The sequence below is a fragment of the Talpa europaea genome, assembly GCF_964194135.1.
Source record: "Talpa europaea genome assembly, chromosome: 6".
Lineage (NCBI taxonomy): Eukaryota > Metazoa > Chordata > Mammalia > Eulipotyphla > Talpidae > Talpa > Talpa europaea.
This window is the reverse complement of record NC_140072.1, coordinates 41,739,697-41,762,305: the sequence shown is the minus strand read 5'-3', so window position 1 is coordinate 41,762,305 and position 22,609 is coordinate 41,739,697. Positions and strand designations below refer to the sequence as shown.

The 22,609-nt window shown below is 42.1% G+C and overlaps 1 protein-coding gene across 2 annotated transcripts in view; it reads right to left on the bottom strand.

The window, feature by feature from the left end:
- Window positions 1–21,252, bottom strand: part of BCL2L11 (BCL2 like 11) — a gene marked incomplete at both ends in the record, with an annotated part of 36,779 nt that extends 15,527 nt beyond the window's left edge. The window contains one exon of one of the 2 annotated variants that reach the window (XM_084235883.1): window positions 20,856–21,252. In XM_084235883.1, the coding sequence (XP_084092009.1) occupies window positions 20,856–21,252 (397 nt within the window). The remainder of the gene's footprint in view (window positions 1–20,855) is intronic. The other variant, XM_084235884.1, reaches the window with a different exon arrangement.
- Between the last annotated feature and the right edge of the window lie 1,357 nt (window positions 21,253–22,609).

Below are 22,609 nucleotides of genomic sequence, written 5' to 3'. Positions count from 1 at the left end.
TATGTGAATAGTATTCTGGTGTGTATATGCACGCTACCTCCTTCATCTAATCATCAATCAGTGGGCACCTAGGCTGCTTCCATATCTTAGCTATTATAAATAGTGCTGCAAAAAACACTGTGGTGAAATTAACTCTACCCAGAAGTGGGATTGCTAGAGTTTATGATAGTTCAATTTTTAGCATTCTGAGGAAGGTCCATACTGTTTTTTAAAGTGGTTACACTAATTTATACTGCCACAGCAGAAAGATGCTATAGTTCTTATGGCACCTTGGTATACAAAACAAAAATCCTCTCCCCAATTGGTAAAAACAATTCAACTTGACACCCCTGTGTACAACTGGGAAGGTCCTGTGTGGTTCACTCTTGGCTAGCGGCCAGAAGCACCATCACAGGAGCCAGTCATGTAGAAGTCAGTTTATCAAAACCTGCACCCAGTGAACTGAATCAATCTAGCCAGTGGCTAAGAAGGAAACACGGAACCTGGTGGCCAAATCCAACACGCTCATCTTAGAGATAAATGCCCTACTGTTTTGTGGGGGAAGAAGGCAAAGATGATAAGCAGATTCTTCTATAGAAAGAAAAGTCCAGAAGCTGTTAGCTTAAAATACACAGATATAAACACATCTGCAGAGATAGCCAGAAGCTCAGGATTCTTAGCAGTTCCCTGAGTGACTTCTGGGAATGGTCCACAGATCAGACCCCGAGAAATACTGACAAAGGATAAGAAACCAGACAGAGGTCCTGGAGCCCAGATGTGCATTTCAGAGAACATTTAAGCATTTGGAGGCTGCAGTAACCCAAGATAACGGATTAGATCAGGTTTAGCATATGCCAACTGGCAATAGCAACAGATCAGTAAGAATGCCAACAATTATACTATGTAGATTTCTTAAAGTTGTAGAATGGTAATAAATAAATTAATTTTTCCAGAGGAGACTATCTTTGGGCTACTTCAACAAAGCATCTATCACTATTTAGCTTCTGAGAAGATTGTTATATTTTGAGAGGCAAATACTGTTCCTATTCCTTGAACTATAAACGTAAAATTAATGGCTAACAGTCACCTTTTCATAAAACCTAGCTAAAATGTACATGGAGTATATGGTTACAAAATAAGGACTGCCAGACAAAAATTCTCTTTTGACTGTTTTAAAAGGTGTCCTAACACAGGCATGCCTAATTTTAAGAGTATTCTTAATCTTAGTTAATATAGCACATTTTAAAAGAAACTTCAAAGATTATTTCTCAAGTGACAAACCATCTTCTTTTTGGGGAGAGAGGGGGAGCTTTTACTTAACTTCATTATAATTTAATGTTAGTGACTGTCATATTTGTTCTCATGTCACATATGAGCCCACCAGAAAAAAGAACAGAATCTGGCTGACCCAAGAGAATGAGCTATCAGTCCCACACTGGTGGGCAGAACCAGAATTATGGTTTTTATTTCCTTCATGACCAGTTTGCTTAACTGTTTCAGGGTTACCCAGGCCACGGGTCACCACAATGGTGAAGGGCCTTCTGAATGCGAAATGGAGCCAGCAGGGCTGGGGCCGGGGATGCTCAAAACATGCCCTCCACCCCCTAGAGTGATCCCATGTACACTCCCATTCAAGTAGAGCCCACCTACCAAAAAGACAACCTCGTTTACATTTCTAGTCTGCAAGTACCAAGAATAAATATCTCATGAAGCTATCTGCAATGTGTCTAGCAAGCATAAATGTTGATATTTGATAATCAAAATGGGTCTTTATTGGAAGCAAAAGCTCTTTTATTACAAAGGAAAATGAAGTTTTTAACTTAATACAGTTTTACGTGAACAGAAAAACTTCTTCCAAGGGGCAAATCGGATGAGGGGTATTTTTACCCATACAAATGAGTGTAGTTTTAGTTACTGAGGAAAGCCTTTCACCCCAGAAACCCAGTGCTAAAAACTGAAGAAAAAAGTGCTCTTAATGTGAAGCTACTCCAATGCTGTAAGCGGGCTCCAGCCCTGCACGCTGCAGACTGAGAGGAACCTGCTGGGTCCAGGTTTTCTAACCAAAGCCACTAATCAAAATTTTTATCATGAAACCACGCCACACATAGGCAATTTTGTAAGAAGTGTGATCTTGTGAGTTGAACACTCAGAAAGCCCTTAAAAATAGTTTTTTGGAATGTACTGGAGTATTATTGTCTAGACAAAAAACACAATGAGGTACAATTAATTCATTTTTCTACAAGTATGGGGAGTGGAAAAGGGGGCTTTTTAAAAAGAGGCATGAGTTATTAAAAGATGCACATTACTTAATTAGCAGACTGTTTTGATTTAGCTACAGAACTATTCTTCAACCCATACTGTAATTTCAAATCTTAACAGTTCAGCAATTTGAAAAAAAATTAATATCGTGGTTAAGTGGCTGATAGTGAAATCAGACTGGGGCTTTCAGAAAGGGCTTTCTGTTGCACCGCCAGCTAAGGTGGAAAAATGAAAAAAAATGACACTGTCGATTCATAAGAACTCAACATCAGTCAAGCCAAACTTGGTTTTTCTGAAGCCTTGTAGCTTCTAGTCCATAGCCATGAAGAGCAGGTGTTCAGAGTGGGGTGAGGACCATCTACCCAGCTGTCCTGGCAGTGTGCTGTGGTGCCACCTAAGGAGGTATGCATGCTGGGGGGCTCTTGTCACACACAAACTCACAACTACAGTCTTGGTCTGGGACACAGGATTAGTAAGGCTCACAAAAAGTTCCCTTTGTGTCACTACTGGAGTTTCAAGTGCACAGCAAGAAACCAAGTTAAAGTTCATGAAAACACTTCACTCTATACTGTTTTCAGATGTTCTGAAATCTACTAATACTGGAGCAGAATCAAGATTAGCTTTAAAAGTGATCAACATGAATTAAGCTCTGAATCAATATTCAGCTCTGAACTGAGAAAGGATTTCTTAATCCCTGAAGAGACTTGGAATGTGTAAATGTTTTTATTTTAAACACGGAACAGAACATACTTAGACAAATCAGTGCACATTTTGCCTGGCACTTACCAGGGAGACTGTGTGGGCTATGGAAAGCAAGCCCTATCCTCCTGACACCTGGGGTTGTCGAGCTTTACCCCAGGAGGAGAAGATTTACGCAAAAGCTATACAGAACCTTTTTATGGACGATTTCTTTGTAGGCTCTGACACCAGCCTAAACCAATTCCCAAAGAAATACTCCCACATATTTAGAAGTAGCACTGCTTTTGTAGGTGGCCACTTTGAAACTCAACATTCATTTGGAAAAATAAAAAATCTGAGGTATTTATTCAATGATCTACTTCTTTAAGTAAATATCTTCAGAAACATCTTTATCAATTCAGAGTTATCCACAGCTTACAACAGGAATGAAGCAACCAGTCGGCACCTAAGGTTTCCTTACAGAACCCACCTGGGTGAATCAGGCTGCTCACCTGCAGGGGAACTCCCAGTCAGCTGGGGGTGGGGGGAGGGTGGGTAACTACCATTCCAATATGTTTTACTGCCATCAATTCACTCAGAATCACCTTTAACTCTGCTGATTCCCCAAAGTCAAATGAGCCGGAACCTAACTGCGCGCACACACACACGTGCACCCCTCCCTCTGGAACTATTTCTCACTTGCATGATTTTATTTCTTGACAAATCCTCCATCAATTCCATTGAGTCATGGGATGAAAATTACAGGTATTAAGGAAGAAAGTGACAATACATCGCCACTCATGAAATTTCCAGATCTCTTTTCCCTGGTACACACTTGTGTCAGGTCAGGACGTCGGGTCAGGGCAGTCACATGAATTCAAGACAGTGGCCCCATAAACAGCTGCTAGGACAAAGTACCACAAATAATAAAGCCTGAGAGGAAGCCAGCATTTTAATACCTATTTTTTCGACACATACTAGCATGTGCTTTCATGTGGTCATGAGCAACAAAGTCCAAACAAGCAGCTCTGATCAATTTCCAGCCTGACCATTTGGAAACTGCCAGTAAACCAAGGCTGTGAGGTTGGACAGAAGTCTGGAAACTAAAATTCGTATCTTTACCCTTTCACTTGTCTGTTTCTTACAACAAAATTCAAATCTAAAGGCATTATGATTACTGTGCTGTATCTTTTTTTACTCATTTACTATCAGACCTAGCCATTTCACTTCTGTTCCACACATATTTACGTGTTTACTAGAAGCCAGTGATACCACATGGCAGGAAAACCCCCAGATCTGATTTTTTAGACCTGTCCCCAAAGCTAACTCTTGGTCACGGTAGGAGCTCAGCATCTCACACCAGGTGGAGACCTGTACACAAAGGAATCTTCCAGAATTTGATCACTGCTCCCAGCACGGTGCCCACATCACAAGACAGAGACACACTTTTTTCCAAAGGCACTGCAGTGCTTGCTGAAGGGCATTAAGTGCCACAAAGGTTTTCCTCTGCAGGAACTGAAATGTTCCCTTCAAACCCCGACCCTAATCCTGGTTCTGCCCTGTGAGCATCTAAAGACAAGCTACAATCCCTCCCAATCACCACTCCTGGACTTTTTAATCAGTGACGCTGCCCCACACACCCGCAACCTGGTCCTGAACCAATTACCTCCATGTGCCTTTTATGACGAGCCCTGGGAAGACCTTCCCTCCTCGTCCTGCCCCCCCCCCCAATCCCCTGTGCTCCAAAAGACGCTGCTCTGAATAGCGTGGTGGTGGTCTGCGCTGCATTGGTGGGAAAAGATAGTACTGCCCCTCGATGGCCCTTGTAACACTAAGTTCTCTAGGACAGCTCTATCAATATATTTCTGTGACCTTACATTTCTTCCAAAGGATTTGACTGAGCCACCTTATTTTGTAAAACAAATTAAAAATAACCCCAAAACTCAGTACAGTCAAATGAAGACCAACTCTGAGCTTGCTTTTAGAGACACACACATCCCTAACCCCATTCTGAGTGTGCAATTTCTTGCAATTTCCAAGCAGTTTATTTCACCATTCACCTCATCAAAACCATAAAACAGAAATGCTAGACTTTAAAAGTAAATACACAACTCTACACATTATTCACTTAAGACTATTCCTTAGAGGGCCTCCCCAGTGGCACAGTGGATTGAGCACAGCGCTGTGAAGCTGTCCGCAGCCTCTGCAGCGCAGGTTTGATTCCCAGCTGGCCAGGGAGATACCCACATGGCGCGGCGGGCCTCTCCTGCTTCACCTGCTGCTCCCCTCAGTAGTGTTTTCTACCTGTCTGCCTGTTCTGTTCCCACTCTGTCTCTGGTGAATCCTCTCACCCTCCCGCACATCTGGCCTGTACCCCAGCTATTGTATGAATAAAAAAAATGGGAAAAAAAAGACTATTTTATTTAAAAAAAAGACTATTCCTTAGCTAAAAAGTGTTAAAAATTTTGAAGTTATTAGCTTTCAGTAACTTTGGTGTACTTAGCCAAATATCAGATCTTGGGGAGGAAATGAGAATTTAAGCAACAAATATAAAAATTTCTGACTACAGAGTAAGTGTGGCTTCCTCTATGAAATTTAACACGGGCAGCAGGAAACAGCTGACAAAAATCTCTTCTCCTAAATCCACATTAAGATCTTAAACATTACTGTATTTCACAGAACGATTGTGAAGATGAAGGCATGGAGCAAAAACAGAAGTCTAAAAACTGCATCTTAAACAGCTTTTAAATTAAAGCACATAAAAGTCTATCAACTTTATTCGTGCAGTTAAAACTGGCTGCATATAAAGCGAAACACTAATCTGTTAACACAGATAGATGGTTATCTGCCACACACCAGGAGGATGAGACATAATGAAAGCTTCCCACTTAAAACAATTCACAAAGGCAGCTGCCTCCTTTTATCCCACACTGCATAAAAAAGAGAAACAAAAGTTACACCTCAATTCCAGACTCGATTTTGCATGATTACAAAGATGTAATCATTGTGTTTGGGACGTTTAATGGTTTAAATATTTGTCCTCAAAACATGTCTGTCAGGATTGGGTTGTGTGATTCTTCCCTAGAGAAGCTTTACTCCAGAGAGTATATTAATACTCAAAACAGGTATCCTACCTCTAAGGGTCACAGATGAATACAAGCCCATAGTATTTTGTAGGAAAACACAGTAATAAAAAGAAATGTCCTAAGAATTAAATCCTGCATAAACATAAGAAAAGAGGAAGCCCACAGCCAGCAGAGCATCTGAGGGGCATAGTCAATGATCAAACCACTGACCAGCCTATACTGAGCTTGCAAACCACCACCTAAACAGTCTGCAAGCCATAAAATAGGAATGTCATATAAATGACTGTGTTCCGGCCCTCACACAGGAAAAGAATGAAAGTCACCATTAGGCAGGCAGGGGCATAAAATTCTGTGCTAAAACTGGTTTCAAAGGTCTTTTGCCTGTCAGGTCCACACATCCTTCCTTCTCCTCTCTGTGCCTTGTTGCTCCAGGGCAGATGGAGCTGTGGGCCCAGCTCTACTGGGTGGAATGGTTTGGTGGCTCCTGGACTGATGAAACCATTGTACAGTATGAGTTAAGCTGGGCTTGTTCTAATTCAGTGCAAGACTGCCCTGCTCCCCCCCCCACCCCCCCACCCCCCAACAGAGCTCTGACCATTACTGAATGGCTGCAACACCCTCCTACTTCAGAAGAGGACACTGGTCCCTAGCCAGGCGGAGGCACTTGCCCCAGGGGCTGCAACCAGTCAGTGGAAGGGCCGAGCTGGACTGGGTCACCTGCTGGAAATTTCCACTCCAACACTTCAAACTAGACTCTCAGAAAAAAGGACTGGGGAGAAAACAAAGCTGGCGTACTATATATGCCATGCTTTCTATGTAGACAGAACACAGTTTGAGGCTTCAAATGGCAAGATCCAAGTGGAAAAGGAGTGAAACACACACACTCGCATGCTGCATTGAATTCTCTTTAACCCCACTAATATTTGCATGGTACCAAACTGTTCTCTTAAGGTGTTGGGTTGTTTTGACTAGTTTGGGTCAATTTCTGCTTGGGTACAAGGAAAACAGGCCTAGACTCATATATTTACTAACATAGTATATATCCAAAATTAATTTCTGGACCTCTGTATGTTAAGAAATTTCTCGTGGTACTGAAAAACAGACAAAGAAGAAAAGAAACCTTTTAGCTTTTCCTTCCAGCACACTTATTCCACAGAAAAGTAATTCATTCAACAAACTAAGGTTGTCACACTCGGCTCTTCTCAAAGGACATCACAAACACACGTTCGTAAGAGAAAAATAGGTCCCTCCATGTAAACCAGCTCCCTCTGAAAAAGATTCAAGTCACTCATTAAATCTATAAATTGCTTACATTAAAATGTCTTAGGAATTGGAATGGAAGGCATGCTTGGATCTAGGCATGTAACATGTGGGGGGAAAAAGTGACCAGAACAACTCAGATAGTTGAGAACCACGTTGTTTCAATTTTAAGACATACAACCCCTGGGAATGTAATAGTTGATTGATTTTTTTTTCTTTTAATTTTAATTTCAAACCATTTCCACTCGTAAGGAAGGGCAGCAAAGCCCAAACCAAAGCATCATGCACAATGAAGAGTGTCAAAGGCCCAACTTCCAGCCCATGGCCTTGACCTGTTTCTAAATCCCGACTTCTGTTTCCTTATCTTAGAAAGGAAGCAAGTCCCCTCTCAGGTATGCAGACATAACCCATTCAACACCTGGCCTGCAACACCTGAAGATGGGAGAGGGGGAAAGATGGCCTGGGCACAGACCTTGGCCCTCCGCCTGACCCGTGGCACAAGTGGCAGGGCAGGGATGGCAGGGAGCAGAAATGCCCACCAGCAGCCCCTCCCAGGCGCTGGTCTCTCCATCACTGTCTCGGGGAACCACAACTTTACTCATGGGATATGGGGACCTGGTCCAGGGCAGAGAACAGAGGAAATACAAACTGAATTTGGGTTTCCCATAGGGCACTGGGATGACCAACTCATTCTAAGCAAATACTTAAAACCATGAATGCCCAGTCTCTTACAAACTAAGTTTACACTTGACTACCAGGTAAATGCTGTTTGTACCATTAATAATGGTCACCTTAAAGCATGTCAAGAGTTTCTAAGAAGGATCCATGACTCACTCAGAAATAAAAACCAAAATTTAAATTACTGATGGCCAAAGGAGTGAGATTTCCTTCTCGTGGAAAGCAGTAGAGAATAATTCACTGCCATCACGTATACTGACCTGCTGTGGTTGTAACAGGTCATTGAGGAACAAGGAAGAACTAGTGACTGAGTACCTACCAAACACATTCAGTCTATTAGCTTATGTAAATGTTCCCACAACCCTCAGAGGAGAGCGCATGGCTTTACTTGACGAATGAGGAAGATATTCCAGGTCATTCCACCAATCTGAGGAATATAGGTCCCTTCCAGATTCTGCTCAAGGCACAGGCACCAGCCTGTAGGGAAGGTGGAAACTGTGTGCAAGTGCAGGAAACATCTGTGGCCCCAACCAGATGGAGGTGTCTCACAATAAAATACTTTGTTAAAATTAAAAGCAGACCCCAAAAGTATAATTTAGGGAGTTGATTTCCATCTGGAGTACTTCTGGTGATGGGCCAAAAGCTTGATACCCCTGGATGAAATCTTTACCAACAAAAGGCTGTGACAGCTAATCCTGAATCATACTAATAGACATCATGGCACAGTGATGGACATGCATAAAATCAAGATTAAAATTAAGGAAAAAAATAATGTTAGTACTTTCCTTCTATTCTTGCCATTATAAAACTTCCTGGACACCAAAAATTGTGTTATGGACTAAATCCCACCCCTGCAAGAAACAAAATGTTAAACCATAATCCCTCATGTTTGGAGGTGGGGTCCTGGGAGTTGATTAGTTCATGAGGATAGAGGCCCCAGTGGTGGGATTAGTGCCCTAGTAAGAGGAGGTTAGAGCCAGCTTGCTCTCTCTTGTCTGCAAGCTGGATAAAGAACACTCACCAGAACTAACCATGCTGGCACCTGAGTCAGATTTCTATCTATTTCCTAAGTCAGCAGACAAATGTTTGCTGTTTTTTTTTTTTTTTTTAGAGGCATGTTTTATTTATTTATTTTATTTGTTTGTTTGTTTTGTTTATACATGCACTGGGTACAGTCAGAAGCGCGGGAGGGTGAGAGAATTCACCAGAGCCAGAGTGGGGAGCAGAGCAGGCAGAGGGACTGAAGTACACTGCTGAGGGGAGCAGCGGGCGGCAGGAGAGGTCTGCGCACCATGTGGGATCCGCCGCCGGTGGCCGGGGAGCAGCCGGGGATCGAACCAGCGCCACAGAGGCCGCGGGCAGCTTCGCAACCCAGCGCTCAACCGCTGCGCCACCCGGGAGGCCCAAATGTTTGCTGTTTTAAGCCACCCAGTCTATGTAATTTTTGTCACAGCAGCACAAACAGACTAAGACACAAGGATATCACCAACAATTTTGAAGCCTTTGTAAACTTAACATGCATTTCCCCACATAATTATTCTTTTTAACATAATTAAGATAGCACTGGTCTGTCAAACAGAGAAGTAAGAACTTAGGGGTTTTCCAGTATTCATAGGACTATTGATAATTTTAAGGCTGGGATAAATAATACTGTGATGACACTTCATGTGCATACAATTCTGCTGTCATTTCCTGAAAAAGAAGGGACCATTAGGGTCTCAGTTCTGAGCCTGCAGAGGGTGGGCAGTGACACTGTGCTGACAACCACAGCAAACAGTGCAGGCTGAGTCCTCAAGGTCTTAAAGGACAGGCCTCTGGCTTGTGTTAATAGGCCCTCTGGAGAGAAGGAACGTCATCTGAGGTCACATTCCACAGCCTAGTTCTGTCCACTGATGAAACAAATAACTGGAGGACTGTGACCAGAAGGTGGAAGAGGCTGGAGATTTTTCCGGAGACTGAGGCTGACAGAGAAGGAATGAAGACAACTGAATCTAGTATGGGAGGTGGTGTCCCCTTGGGAGTCCTGTTCCAGCATGGGCAGCGCGACCACACACCAAGTGCAAGGAGCCTCAGGTACTAGACTAGTGCTCCAATTCAGTGGTTTTAAAGTAGGTCAGGAACAAGGCAGCATCTGACTATCTAGCATTCAACTGGCAATTTTAAGTCGTATCTTCAACTCTAACACCAAAAACACCCTAAACTGTAAAGTAAGATAAATCAGCGACTGTTGAGTCTCTCTTTTCCTGCCTTATAGTTATATGGAGCTACAGGACTCATTTGCTTTAATAAGATGTTGCCTCGCAGCATATACAATCAGTCTTAAGCTACCCACATATTTTCAGGAACTGTGTCTGAGAACAACACAGTGTACACCTATGGACACACTCAGAGCTCCACACGAGGGAGGTATAACAGATACTGCGGATATCTTAAAAAAAGTAGCTAGGATTATTACTAAATCTCCCCCAGTGTTAGAAGTCTACTATTCCTTAAACAGAGTAATAATAGAGGGTAAAAGTAGTGTTCTCTAAAATTCCTAGTACTTTATAGCCAGAATCAATCACTACAAATCATAAGTAATTAGTTAAGAAAAGACACAGGTGTCTAGCCCCACCCCCCAGGTCCTCCTTTTTATAACAAAAACAGTGGACATAACACAGAAGCAAGCAAAGGGGCTACAATCATGGGAACCCCAGGTTTTGAGGGTTATACGTTGGTAAGTCTCCTGGTTTCCCCACTATCTTCCACATATCCCAGACAGGGCACTGCAGAGGCCTCTGGTAGGGACACAAAGAGAAATGGCTCCAAAGAAAGGCTACCGACACTAATCAAATGACTAGGGAAGGGTGACTTCACAACAGAAAACCTTTCTGACATCTTCCCTACTCCAGTCAAACACTATACCCTGCAGTTTCGGTGTGGAAGTGGTATGGGCAGGCTAAATCAGGATCTGATTTCTCAGCCCCCGCCCAGCAGAAACAGACAAGAGTTAATCCTAACACCCTGTGCAGCCAGAGTAGTGTTGAAGGGATGGCATGGGCACCTGATTTTCTATTGCCCTGCCAAGTGCAACCAGATGCTGTTTCAATTTCCCTTCCAGAGTGGCATTAGCAGGATCCAGCGCCAGATTCATATACTCCCTCTCCCCACAGCATATTAAGGGGAATGAGACCCACCCATTGTCTGTAAGGGAGAGGAGAGTTGAGAGGCAGGGACAGCGGGAATGTAAACAGAGAACAGACAGGAACTGAGCTTTAGCCCCTACCCTGTGGAAAACAAGGCCATGTGAGTTACCTCTCTACCATTTCTCCCCTTTCAGATGAAATTCCAGAAACTAAAAGACAAGGAAATAAATCTTGAAAGCAATCAAGACAGAAATGACACATTACTCATAGGCAAACACCAGCTCAGACGACAGCTGACTTTTCATCTGAAACCATGAAAGCAAGAGGGAAGTGGCATATCTTTTGAGCGCCTGGGGATGGGGATGGGGGGGCCTACGGGATGGGACAAAGAGAACCCGTCTACTGTGAAATCTATATCTAGTGAATAAAGACATTCTCAGACAAAAGAGAACTAAGAACATTGTTGCCAGGTCTGTCATTAAAGAATGACTAAAAGTCCTCTAAACAGAAAGGAAATGATAACAGAATGCCTAGAACTTGGAAACAATGGAATGAGAAAAAAGGAAATCTAGTCTACTTCTAGTCTACTAGTCTACTTCTTGTGAGTTTTGAAAATTATTTTTGACAATAGAAGCAAAAAGCATAACATTATCTGATACGGTACTCAATACATATAAAGGAAATATCTGATACAATGAAATTTGAAAAGTGCAGCAGGTAAAGGGACCAAAAAGGAAGGTGTCGACACCACAGTTGTGGTTACAAGATGATTAAGATTAGTTGCAGCAAAGTACGTCACATCTGTATATTACAATACTTAAAACAACCACTAATGATACTGTATAGAACAATACTTTAAAAACACTATAATAAATCATGAGGGAACCCTAAAGAGTGTTCATATAACCCAGTTAGTTTTGTTTTAAACAATGAAAACAAATCAAATGGCACACACTAGTATATAAGCACTAGTATATAAATAATTACCTTAGATGAAAATAGTCTAAATACACAATATATTTAAAAGAAAAATTTGGTGGAATAGATAAAAATACTAAAGATATATTTTATACAAAAAGAAACCTCCAATACAATCTAGATAGGCTGAAAGTTAAAGGATGGAAAAAGATACACCGAAGAAACAGGAGTAGCTATTATCTGGCAACAATGAAAGGATCTGTCCAACAGGAAAACTTAACAATTCTACCAATGTGTGAATACCAAACAACAATGGTCTCAAAACATAAGAAGCAAATTCTGACAAATTTGAAAGGAAAAACAGACAAATCCACCATTAGAGTTGGGAACGTCAACACCACACTATCAGCAACCGACAGAACTACAAGATAGAAAATTGGCAAGGTTACAGAAGATCTGAGCAACATAAGCTACCAGTAAGATCACACACATATATAAAACAACACACACATATATAAAAAACCAACACTACACAGGGTTTTTTTCAAGTACTCATGGACCATTCATCAAAAATAGACTATATTCTGAGCAATAATATAGGTCTCGACAAATTGAAACGAACCGAAATGGTATGTTCTCTGACTACAATGGAATCAAACAAGAAAACAGTAACAGAAAAACAATATGACAATCTCCACACACTGGGAAATGAAAAAACATACTTCTAAATAATCTAGGGTCAAAGAGTAAGTCTCAAAGGAAATAAAAACACATAGAATGCAATGAAAATGAAAACACAATATACCATGTGGGATAGAGCTAAAGCAGTGGTAAATGGGAAATGCTTACAGCAGAAAAGGGGATAGGGCTCAAAACACTATTCTATGTTCTTACCTCAAAACTTGCAAAAAAAAAAAATACAAGCAAACAGAGGAAGGAAATGATAAATAATAAAATTGAAAACAAGTAAACAATAGAGAAAAATATGAAAAAGTTGGTTAAAGAAATAAAATTGGTAAACCCCGAGAAAGACTGGTAAAAATTAAAAAAAATAAGTAAACACAAAATCACCAATATTGAGAATGAAACATGCTATCACAACAGATCCTGCATCCATTTAACAGGATAGTAAGGAAGTAATACAAACACTTTATACACTCATAACTCCAAGACGATTAAACAGAAAAACTGAATAGTCCCACAAACACTGAATTTTTTTTCCACTTTGTAATTTAAAAGTAACCAAAAAAGGTATCTCCCAGCCCAGGTAGTTTTGTTACACAATTCTATGAAATACTGAAAAAGAATACCAATTTTACACAAACTCTTCCAGAAAATGGAGGAAGAGTACTTTCCAACTCACTACAGGCCCTCATTTCAAAACCAAACAGCCTTAAAAGAAAACAACCCATGAATATGTCTCATAGTATTAGGCATAAATATCCTCAATAACATATCAGCAAATTTAGTCAGCACTGTATGGAAAGAATATCACCCTGAAGGAGTAGAATTTATCCCAGGCATGCAAAGTAGATTAGCAATGAAAGCCAATCAACGTAGGGGCCTCCCTGGTGGCACAGGCAGTTGAATGCAGTGCTGTGAAGCTGTCCGTAGCCTCGGCAGTGCTGGTTCGAGCCCCGCTGGCCATGGAGATAACCCACATGGCACGGCAGACCTCTCCTGTCTTGCCCGCTGCTCCCCTCAGCAGTGTATTTCAGTCAGTCTGCCTGTTCTGTTCCCTGCTCTGTCTCTGGTGAATCCTCTCACCCTCCCGCACATCAAGCCTATACGCAGGTTCTTGTATAAAAATAAATAAAGCTTTAAAAAAATCCAATCAATGTAAACTGCCATGCATCAATAAGCTAACATAAGTAAAACCATATATATCAGTTCAATGTAGATAAATTTTATAAAATCCCATGCCCTTTCCATTTGTGACTGAAAAAAACACCTCTCAGCAATCTAATTTTATTTTATATTTTAATAACGATAATTGCTTTATTTGGCTCCCATGTTAATGTTTAGTTTACTTCTTTTATTCCTCACATTAATCCTATGAATAAGATGTTATTATTTTCATTTTGCAGATGAGACTCTCAGATGTTTAAAGCACATTTCAAAGTGGTAAGTTCAGTAAAGTTGGAACTAGGTCACAAAATTCAAGTATTTCACATCAATAAAACCATGATCTTTTTTTTTTTCAGCAATCTAATATTAAAAAGAAACTTCCTCATCTTTTTAAGGAGCAAGTACAAAATATCTAGTTATATATGCAATGGTTCAAGACTGAAAACTTTCCCTTAAGATTAGGGAAAAGACAAGGATGGCCACTCTTACCATTCCTATTCAACATACCATTGACATTCTAGCCAGTACAACAGAGCAAGAAAAAGAAAGGAAATACATACAGATCAGAAAGGAAGAAATAAAACTGCCCCCATTTCCATGCTACCTAATTGTCCAACCTTATTATAAAATTTATATGAAAAGGTATAGAATCTACCTAGACTAAAACAATTTGAAAAAAAGAATAAAGCCTGAAGAATCGCTCTACCCATTATTACCGCTTCTACAATCACAATCATAGAAGCTGTGTGGCACTGGCAGAGGGACAAGCACACAGTTCCATGGAGCACAACAAAAAACGCAGAAATAGAAACACACACACATGCCAACTGAGTTTTTGTAAAGGTACCCTTTTCAATAAATAGTGTTTGAGCAATTAGCCACCCATAGGCAAAAGGATAAACACAGATCCAAAACTCACATCTTAAGCACAAATTAACATGAATCTAGATCTAAATGTAAAATTATAACACTTTTAGGAAAATCATAAAACTTTCGGGAGAAAATTTTTGGGACCTAGAGCAAGTGAAGAATCCTTAGACTTAATACCAACAGCAGGAACCAACAGAAGGAAAATCTAATACATATACTGCACTTTATCAAGATAAAAAACCTTTATTCTATGAAGAACATGTAAAGAGAAGCTAAAGATTGGGAGACAATATTTGCAAATCACCTCTCTAACAAGGGCCTTGAATCTTGAGTATAAGAAAAGTTCTTAAAACTCAAGAGAGTAAAATCAATAATCCAATTAAACAATGAACAAAAAATACACTGAATTGACAAGAGTACACCAGAACTACAGAAAAACACATATATTTTCAACCTCATTAGTCATGGGGCAATACAAATTAAAATGAGGTATTACTGCACAAGTAGCAGAAAGGCTAGAACAAAAAATAATGATAATAGCCACCAAACATTGGCTAAGACTTGGAGAAAGTGGATCTTTCCTACACTGCTGATGGGGAATATAAAATGGTCCAGCCGATATGACAAACTGGCAGTTTCTTAAAAAACAAACTATCATATAACCCAACAATTGCACGTCTGGGCATCTATCGCAGAGAAATGAAAACCCATGGTCACACAGAAACCTATACATAACTGTTCAAAGCAGCAATTCGTTGCCCTGCTGAAGCCACAGTGGCCAATAGCCTGATGGGAGACTCCACCAGGGAGCATTTGCCCACGACCTTCCACTGGCAGCTATTGGAAAATGGACCAGGAGACAATGTGTGGGCTGGCAAACTCTCCCTGAGTGCCAGCTGTGCCAGGTCCCCACCAGAACCTGCAAACAGTCCATGTCCTTCAACAGGTAAGTTAAAGTTAAACACAGCCATACCATGGAGTACTGCTCAGTAATATAAACCAAGCAAGGATACAGTTATCTTGGGTGGCTCTCAAGGGAATCGTGTTTAGTGAAAAAGCCAATCTCACAAGGTTCCACATAGCGAGATCCATGTGTATAATTGTACGTAAAAGGTCAGAATCACAGAGATGCAGAAGAGATTAGTGGTTGTCAGGGATTAGTGAGCAAGAGGAAGGAGGCTGTGGCTATAAAAAGGTAGCGAGAGAATTCCTGGGAAGGAGCTGTTCTGTATTTTCCCTGGTGGTCATACATGAGTAAATACACTCTCACATGCACACACAAAACAGAGTGCAATGTGGTACTGGTGAAATCTGCACAAGGCAACTATAACATTATTTGCTGGTTGTGAAACTAAGCTTTATTTTTTAAAGATTTATTTATTTATGCATACAAGAACTGGGGTAAAGGCCAGAGGTGCCAGGGGTGAGAGGATTCACCAGAGACAGAGTGGGGAGCAGAGAAGGAGGACTGACTGAAATACACTGCTGAGGGGAGTAGCGGGCGAGACAGGAGAGGTCTGCTGCGCCGATACTATGCTATTTTGTCAGGTGCTGCCAATGTGAGAAACTGGAGAAAGGGCCTAGAGGATTTCTCTGCATTAGATTCTCTGAAGCCATAATTATCTCAAAATCGAAGTTTTCAAAAAAAATTTAAATTTGTCTAGACGGCTCTTAATTACTAAGTTTTGTTTAGAACCAGTAAAGAATTTTTTTTCTCTTTTGTCACCTTCTACCCTCACTCAACACCTACAACATGTACTTGTTTTCTCATGGTGTCCGAACAAGTGACCTTGCAGTTTAAAAGATGAGAACTGGGTGTTGAGCAAAGAAGACTCCGCTTGCCCTCAGCTCCAGGGCAGCTTTGAGGAGCCTGAGGAACCAAACCATTCCACCTGCCACTTTTTCAAAGCCTAAATGCACCAGGGAGTCTAAACTGGTAAAACAAAGCTGATACTCATATTTGCCTGGAGAATATAGCTATCTCCTAGGTCACTTAGTGTTTAAGATGCTTACAAGATTAGTTTAATTACCTTCCTTCTCTTAAGTCAACAAGAGCAAGCAAAGGAGTAAGCTCTATGGCAATGACAAGCCCTGGATGGAAGATAAGGCCTGGCTTGCCAAAACACCACTGCAAGTTCCAAGGCCCTCCATTTGCAAGGCCAGCCTGTCCAATTAAAATAGAATGCCAGAAACAGAACTCACTTGACACTTTTATTAGCTACACTTTGCAAAGTAAAAAAACAGGTAAAAGTGATATCAAAAATAATGATTTAATGGCCAATAAGCATATGAAAATATGCTCAGCATCACGAATCAGTCATGGTCAAGGAAATACAACTCAAAACTACAGTTATCACCTCACACTCATCACAATGGCTACTGTCAAAAAAAGAAAGCAAAGTGTTGGAGAGGAAATGGAGATATTGGGACCCTTGTGCACTGTTGGTAAGAAGGTATAATGGCATTCGTTCCTGTGGAAAAGTTTGGGGGCTCCTCAAAAAAATTAATACTAGAACTCCCATTGATCGGGCAGTCTCACTTCTGAGGATATATCCCAATGAATCCAAAGCAGAATCTTGAAGGGACATTTGTACACCCATATTCATAGCAACATTATTTATAACGGCCAAGGGATAGGAAAAAACCAAGCATTCATTAACAAATGAATAAAGAAAATGTGGTATATACATGCAGTGGAATATTATTTAGCCTTACAAAGGACGTTCTGATACATGTTACAGCACAGATGAACCTCATGGACATCATGTTAAAGAAATCAGTCACAAAAAGACAAATACTGAATGAAGCCCTGTATATGACATACCTAGAACAGTCAAAATCAGAGACGGTTACTAGAAGGGAGATTGCCAGGAGGTGGGGATGGGGGTGAAGGGATGGTGTTTAATGAGTATTGGATGGATAGTTTAATGAGTATTTAGTTTTGCAAGATGAAAAAGTTCTGGGAATTGGTTGCACAATAACACGAATATACTTAATACCACTGAATACTACACTTAGAAATGGTTAGGATGGTCAATTTTATGAGTTATGAGCTTTGTACTGTAACAAAAATACATTTTTATGCAACTCAGTATATTCAGAATACTTTAACACAACTAGTACAAATGGAGGTATTTTCACGTTACTTTTTATGTACTAAGTCTTCAAACTCCAGTGTGTGCTGATGCTGACAGTACCTCTTAATTTGGTCTAGTCCCATTTTAAGTGCTCAGTACTCACATGCAGCTTCCCTGCTGGACCAGCGCTGAGCTAGACCTATCACCACCCCTGCATGTCAAACTCTCTAGCTAGATCCAAATAAACACAACCATATCCTTGACCTTTTCCAACTCTCATTTCCAAGCGCACTGACTACAACTTCAACTACAAGTATGTACAGAACTCTGTACATGACATGTATTAAAAGCACCCAGAGAAGACATTTAACAAACCAACACCTCTGTCAGTGATATTTATTAATATCATCAATATTCACTAAGAGACATTAGCCAAGTTAATCCTCCCAGGGTAGAAGACTAAAATGTGGCAGAAGCGAAAAAACTCTCACAGATAAACACAATATTCTTTGAGCATATTTTCAAAAAAATCAAGGACATGCAGGAAAACCTGACGATGTTTCTATTACAAACATCTAAGTGCTGTACATCCCAGCAAAAACTGACTTCTCCTAAGAACAAAGACGCAAGAACAAAAAAGCAAGATACACTGTTCTCAATTCCAAGTTGCTGAGCACTAAACTATTTTGTGGATGAAGGAGCCTCTGGCTAAGGAGAACCTCTTCATAACCTCACATTTGTGTTGCACTGGCTGAAGCCAATCATAAAGACTTCTTTGTGAAAAATGTATTTTGCAATAAATTATCAAAAGCTTCATTGAAGATCTTAATGGATACTGTTGGATAAGGAATACTAAACACAGCCAAAAAGAGAAGAGAACCAAAATTTATCAACTCAGCATATTTCAGTGGTCTCCAGGCACCAAGTTAACATTACGAGAATGGCCAGGACAAAATGTTATGGAGTAGAGAGGTTGTAAATTTTATTCCTCAACTTAATAAACTCATATCTGGCTAAGTTCTCTTCTTCCCATCCCAACTCATTCCCTCCCCAAACAAAGCTCCCAAGAACTTAATACTGAAAACTTACCTTGGTACATTAACTTATGAATTATAACTAAATTATAAGTTATAACTTACAAGTTATAAATTCCTTATAACTTTCATTTAATTCTATGCATTAAAATTTAAGTTATCACAACCATCTACTGAATGTAATTAATATTCAAAAATTACACCTCAGGATCCATTATTTTACTTCAAAGGTACAACAGTAACTTTGCTTAATAATTTAGATTTTGATCTCTAAAGCTCCACATCTGTCATCTCAAGTAATGGTGATTACCTTGTAATTAGCTTACTAAAAAGCATGTCACCAAAAAAATAAAAAATTTGTGCCTACCTTTATATTTAATAAATACACTAATTCACCTACTATTGATGGTTAATGGGAAGGAAGAACTATTTTTGTGCATTAAGATACCACCTGGAGAGATTCATGCACAGATCTGCAGTAAAAAACTGCAACAGCTTCCAGAGGATCCTTCAGGCCCACAGGTTTTAAAATATACACACCATAAAGTCCCGTATCTCACTCAGTAACGCCGCAGGCTCATTCACTCAGGAGCATTTTCAAGGGCATAAAAACATATGCAAGCATGAAGCACTTCTAAGGTAGAAATGCATTTGGGAGGAGTAGTAAGAGTAATAACTAAGGCAACTGACACTGAAACTTAAAGGTCCTTCTCTGGAGGGGTCCTTGTAAAGTATCTCTCAGCATTTAGCAGATGTGCAGTTAACAATAGCTACTGGAGTTTTTGCCATTTCTGCCTGTTATTACCCAGCTGTGCCTGACCCGCTGAGGTTCTTCTAACTCCGTAACATGCGGACACATTTACAGGGTTTACTCACTGAAGGTTAGGAAGGACTGACCTACAAAGGCAAGATCTGTCACTGTATTCCAGCAGTTAAGAGTCTACACTGATGACTTTGGCAAGGTATGATAAAAATTACAATACTCTATTCTAGATTTCTTAATCAATTATATGTTGCCATTTATTTATAATTTATTAATATAGGAAAGAAGGATTAGTCTGGACAAATGGTAAATCAGAGTCTGCTGAGTCCTGATTAAGCCACCAACGGTGACTTGAACCAACACAGATGAATCCCTGTATCAGGGCTGTCATAACTGAATCTACTCAAAAGTCACATGTTGGAGGTTTAAGGGTGAAATCAAGTAATGTGGTTTGTACAGTGTTTTCAAAGTTCTAAATTAGATGCTAATGTTTAAATGGCGAACGTTTTGGCATCAAAATCTGTACTTTGGATTATTTTGCAATATTAGAAAAATTATTACTCTGAAATCACACTCCTTCACAGCCACAATTGGGGGCAGCCCTAATGGAGAAGGAGCAAATGTTCTCCAATTTGTCATAATCCCCATCAGGTCATTCCCTCACTGATGGGACTGCCAGATTTTTCTGGGCATTTATGTTTGTACTCCTGATTCAAACCTTTAACTATCTTTAATCCCTGAAAGAAAAACCCACAACCTAATCCCATTAGTGCTATGTCCAAACCCTCCAAGCAAACAAAGCAAGCCCAAAGAAGAATCTGAGTAGAAAACAAACCATTTTTCACGGTTCTATGTTGATACTGCTGACATTAACTAGTTTCCACTTTATAATGCCATTTTTGAACATCATTAACTTGTTCCATCTTTTCTTCACACTTTTGGCTATGTTATTAAGCTACTTGCTACAACTGACCATGTGGAATGTCATTAGTAAGTAAATCTTGGTGGCTGGAATGACTCACCACAGTTATATATGTTAACAAAGGCAGCAGGGATCTGAGCTGGGCTGCCTAATAGGCTAATGCTTGGGGCTCCCAATTCCTCACTAGGACACTCGGTAATACCAAAAAAAATGTTGATGTTTTATTTGACACATCCTCCACATTCCCATCAAAGTAGGGAAGAAATCAGTTATAAAGGGCTCTAAAATTTCAAGGCTTTACATACTACCACAGGCTTTAAACAGAAATTCAAACAACCGCACGTTCACTGCCTCTTACCCGGGTTTTGCTTACCCATTGCACTGAGATAATGGTTGAAGGCCTGGCAAGGAGGACTTGGGGTTTGTGTTGATTTGTCACAACTCATGGGTGCCGGGCTCCTGTCTGTGTCAAAAGAGAAATACCCACTGGAGGATCGAGACAGCAGGGAGGATCTTCTCACAAAGATGAAAAGCGGGGATCTGGTAGCAAAAGGGCCAGGGCTGGCCGGTGGGGCCAGCGGGCCCTGAGGGCTGCCTTGGGGGCAGCGGTCCCCTTCGACTTCGTGATTACCTTGGGGCTCTGTCTGTAGAGAGGTAGGGGCCCCAGGCCTGAGCTGAGGAGGCCTCTCGGCAGGCTGCAATTGTCCGCCTTCTCTGTCACACTCACAACTTACATCGGAAGGTTGCTTTGCCATTTGGTCTTTTTTTCTGCAAATAAAATAAAAACTAAAATTACCTACAGCCAAACAATTCAAGGCATAACGAAATTGGGTAACTTTCCCCTACTCACTTAAAATTCTTAGCGTTACTCCCCAGCACGTTAAGTCCTTTTTTCTTACACTCCTCTGAAAACTTCCAAATAATAATAAAAATACACCTAAAACAACAAAGGCATCTTTGGGGGGGTGGGGGATGAAAGGGAACTAAACTTCCTGCCACCAAACAAAACACAGCAGCAATGTCAATCATTTGTGGAACTAGAGCTCTAACGCACACACGAGTTTTTGGAGAAGCAGCTTGTCTGAATTCTATTCGCAAGTGCTCTCTGCCCGGGGCCGACTGGAGTAAGTCAGAAACTCCCAGCGGGCTCTGATTTCCCGGGATCAGATCCGGCGCTGGAGCACAGGAGCGGGCGCACAGGCAGCGACTGCAGGCGGCTGGCCGCGTTCCCTGCTCCAGCCCCATTGTTCTGCCGAAAGTGCTGAGGGCAGCAAGTCTGGGGAAGGTTTGGCAAGGGCCGTCAGTCGTAGTAAGTGCGTCACAATAGAGTTTGTAACTCAGAGCGCGGCTCAGCACGACTCTGGCGCTCTCCGCCCGCGGGTCCTCTCCGCACCTCCTCCCGTGGGGGGCAGCGCGCGGCACCCAAGCGGACAGAGCTGCGCCCAGGTATACCCGCACCACTAGGTGCACGCCGCCCAAGGGGGCTGGGGGGAGACGGTCCCCGAAGCTGCTCCCTGGCGCTCCTCGCAAAGTCCAGAAGTAACTCCGCACGCGAGGGCGCAGCGGGACGCGCGCTCGGGGAGCCCACAGACCCTCCCCCTGAAAGCCAGCGGGCCGAGACTCACATCCGCCCCTGTCCTTCCAAGCGTCGCGTCCGGGCCCGGGCCCCGCGGCGTCCGGCCCGCTCCCTTCGCCGCCCTGGAGCCCCCCGAGCGTCCCCACGAAGGCAGCGTGGGAGACAAAGCCTGGGACTCGCCTCCGGAGCCCCCCGGGCCGCGCAGAGCCCGCCACTCGCCGCCCGCCAGGCGCCGCGCTCCGGGCAGCCGAGGGCTCCGCGCGCCGCGCCTCTGGCCCGCGCTGCCCCGGCCGCCGCCGCCGCCGGGAACATCCTCCGCCTCCTCCCGCTCCTCCCCTCGCGCACTGCGCCCGCCGCCGCCGGCACCGCCGACCTCCCCGCGCCGCTGGCGCCGGGTGCCCGCGCTCCCAATTGGCCCGCGCGCGGTCGCTCCGCGCCGCAGCCAATCGCCGGCCGCGCCGGGGGCGGCGCCTACGGGTCAGGCCGCCAAAGGCGAGGCGATTGTTGACAAACTCGGCTCGGAGCGCGGCCCGGCC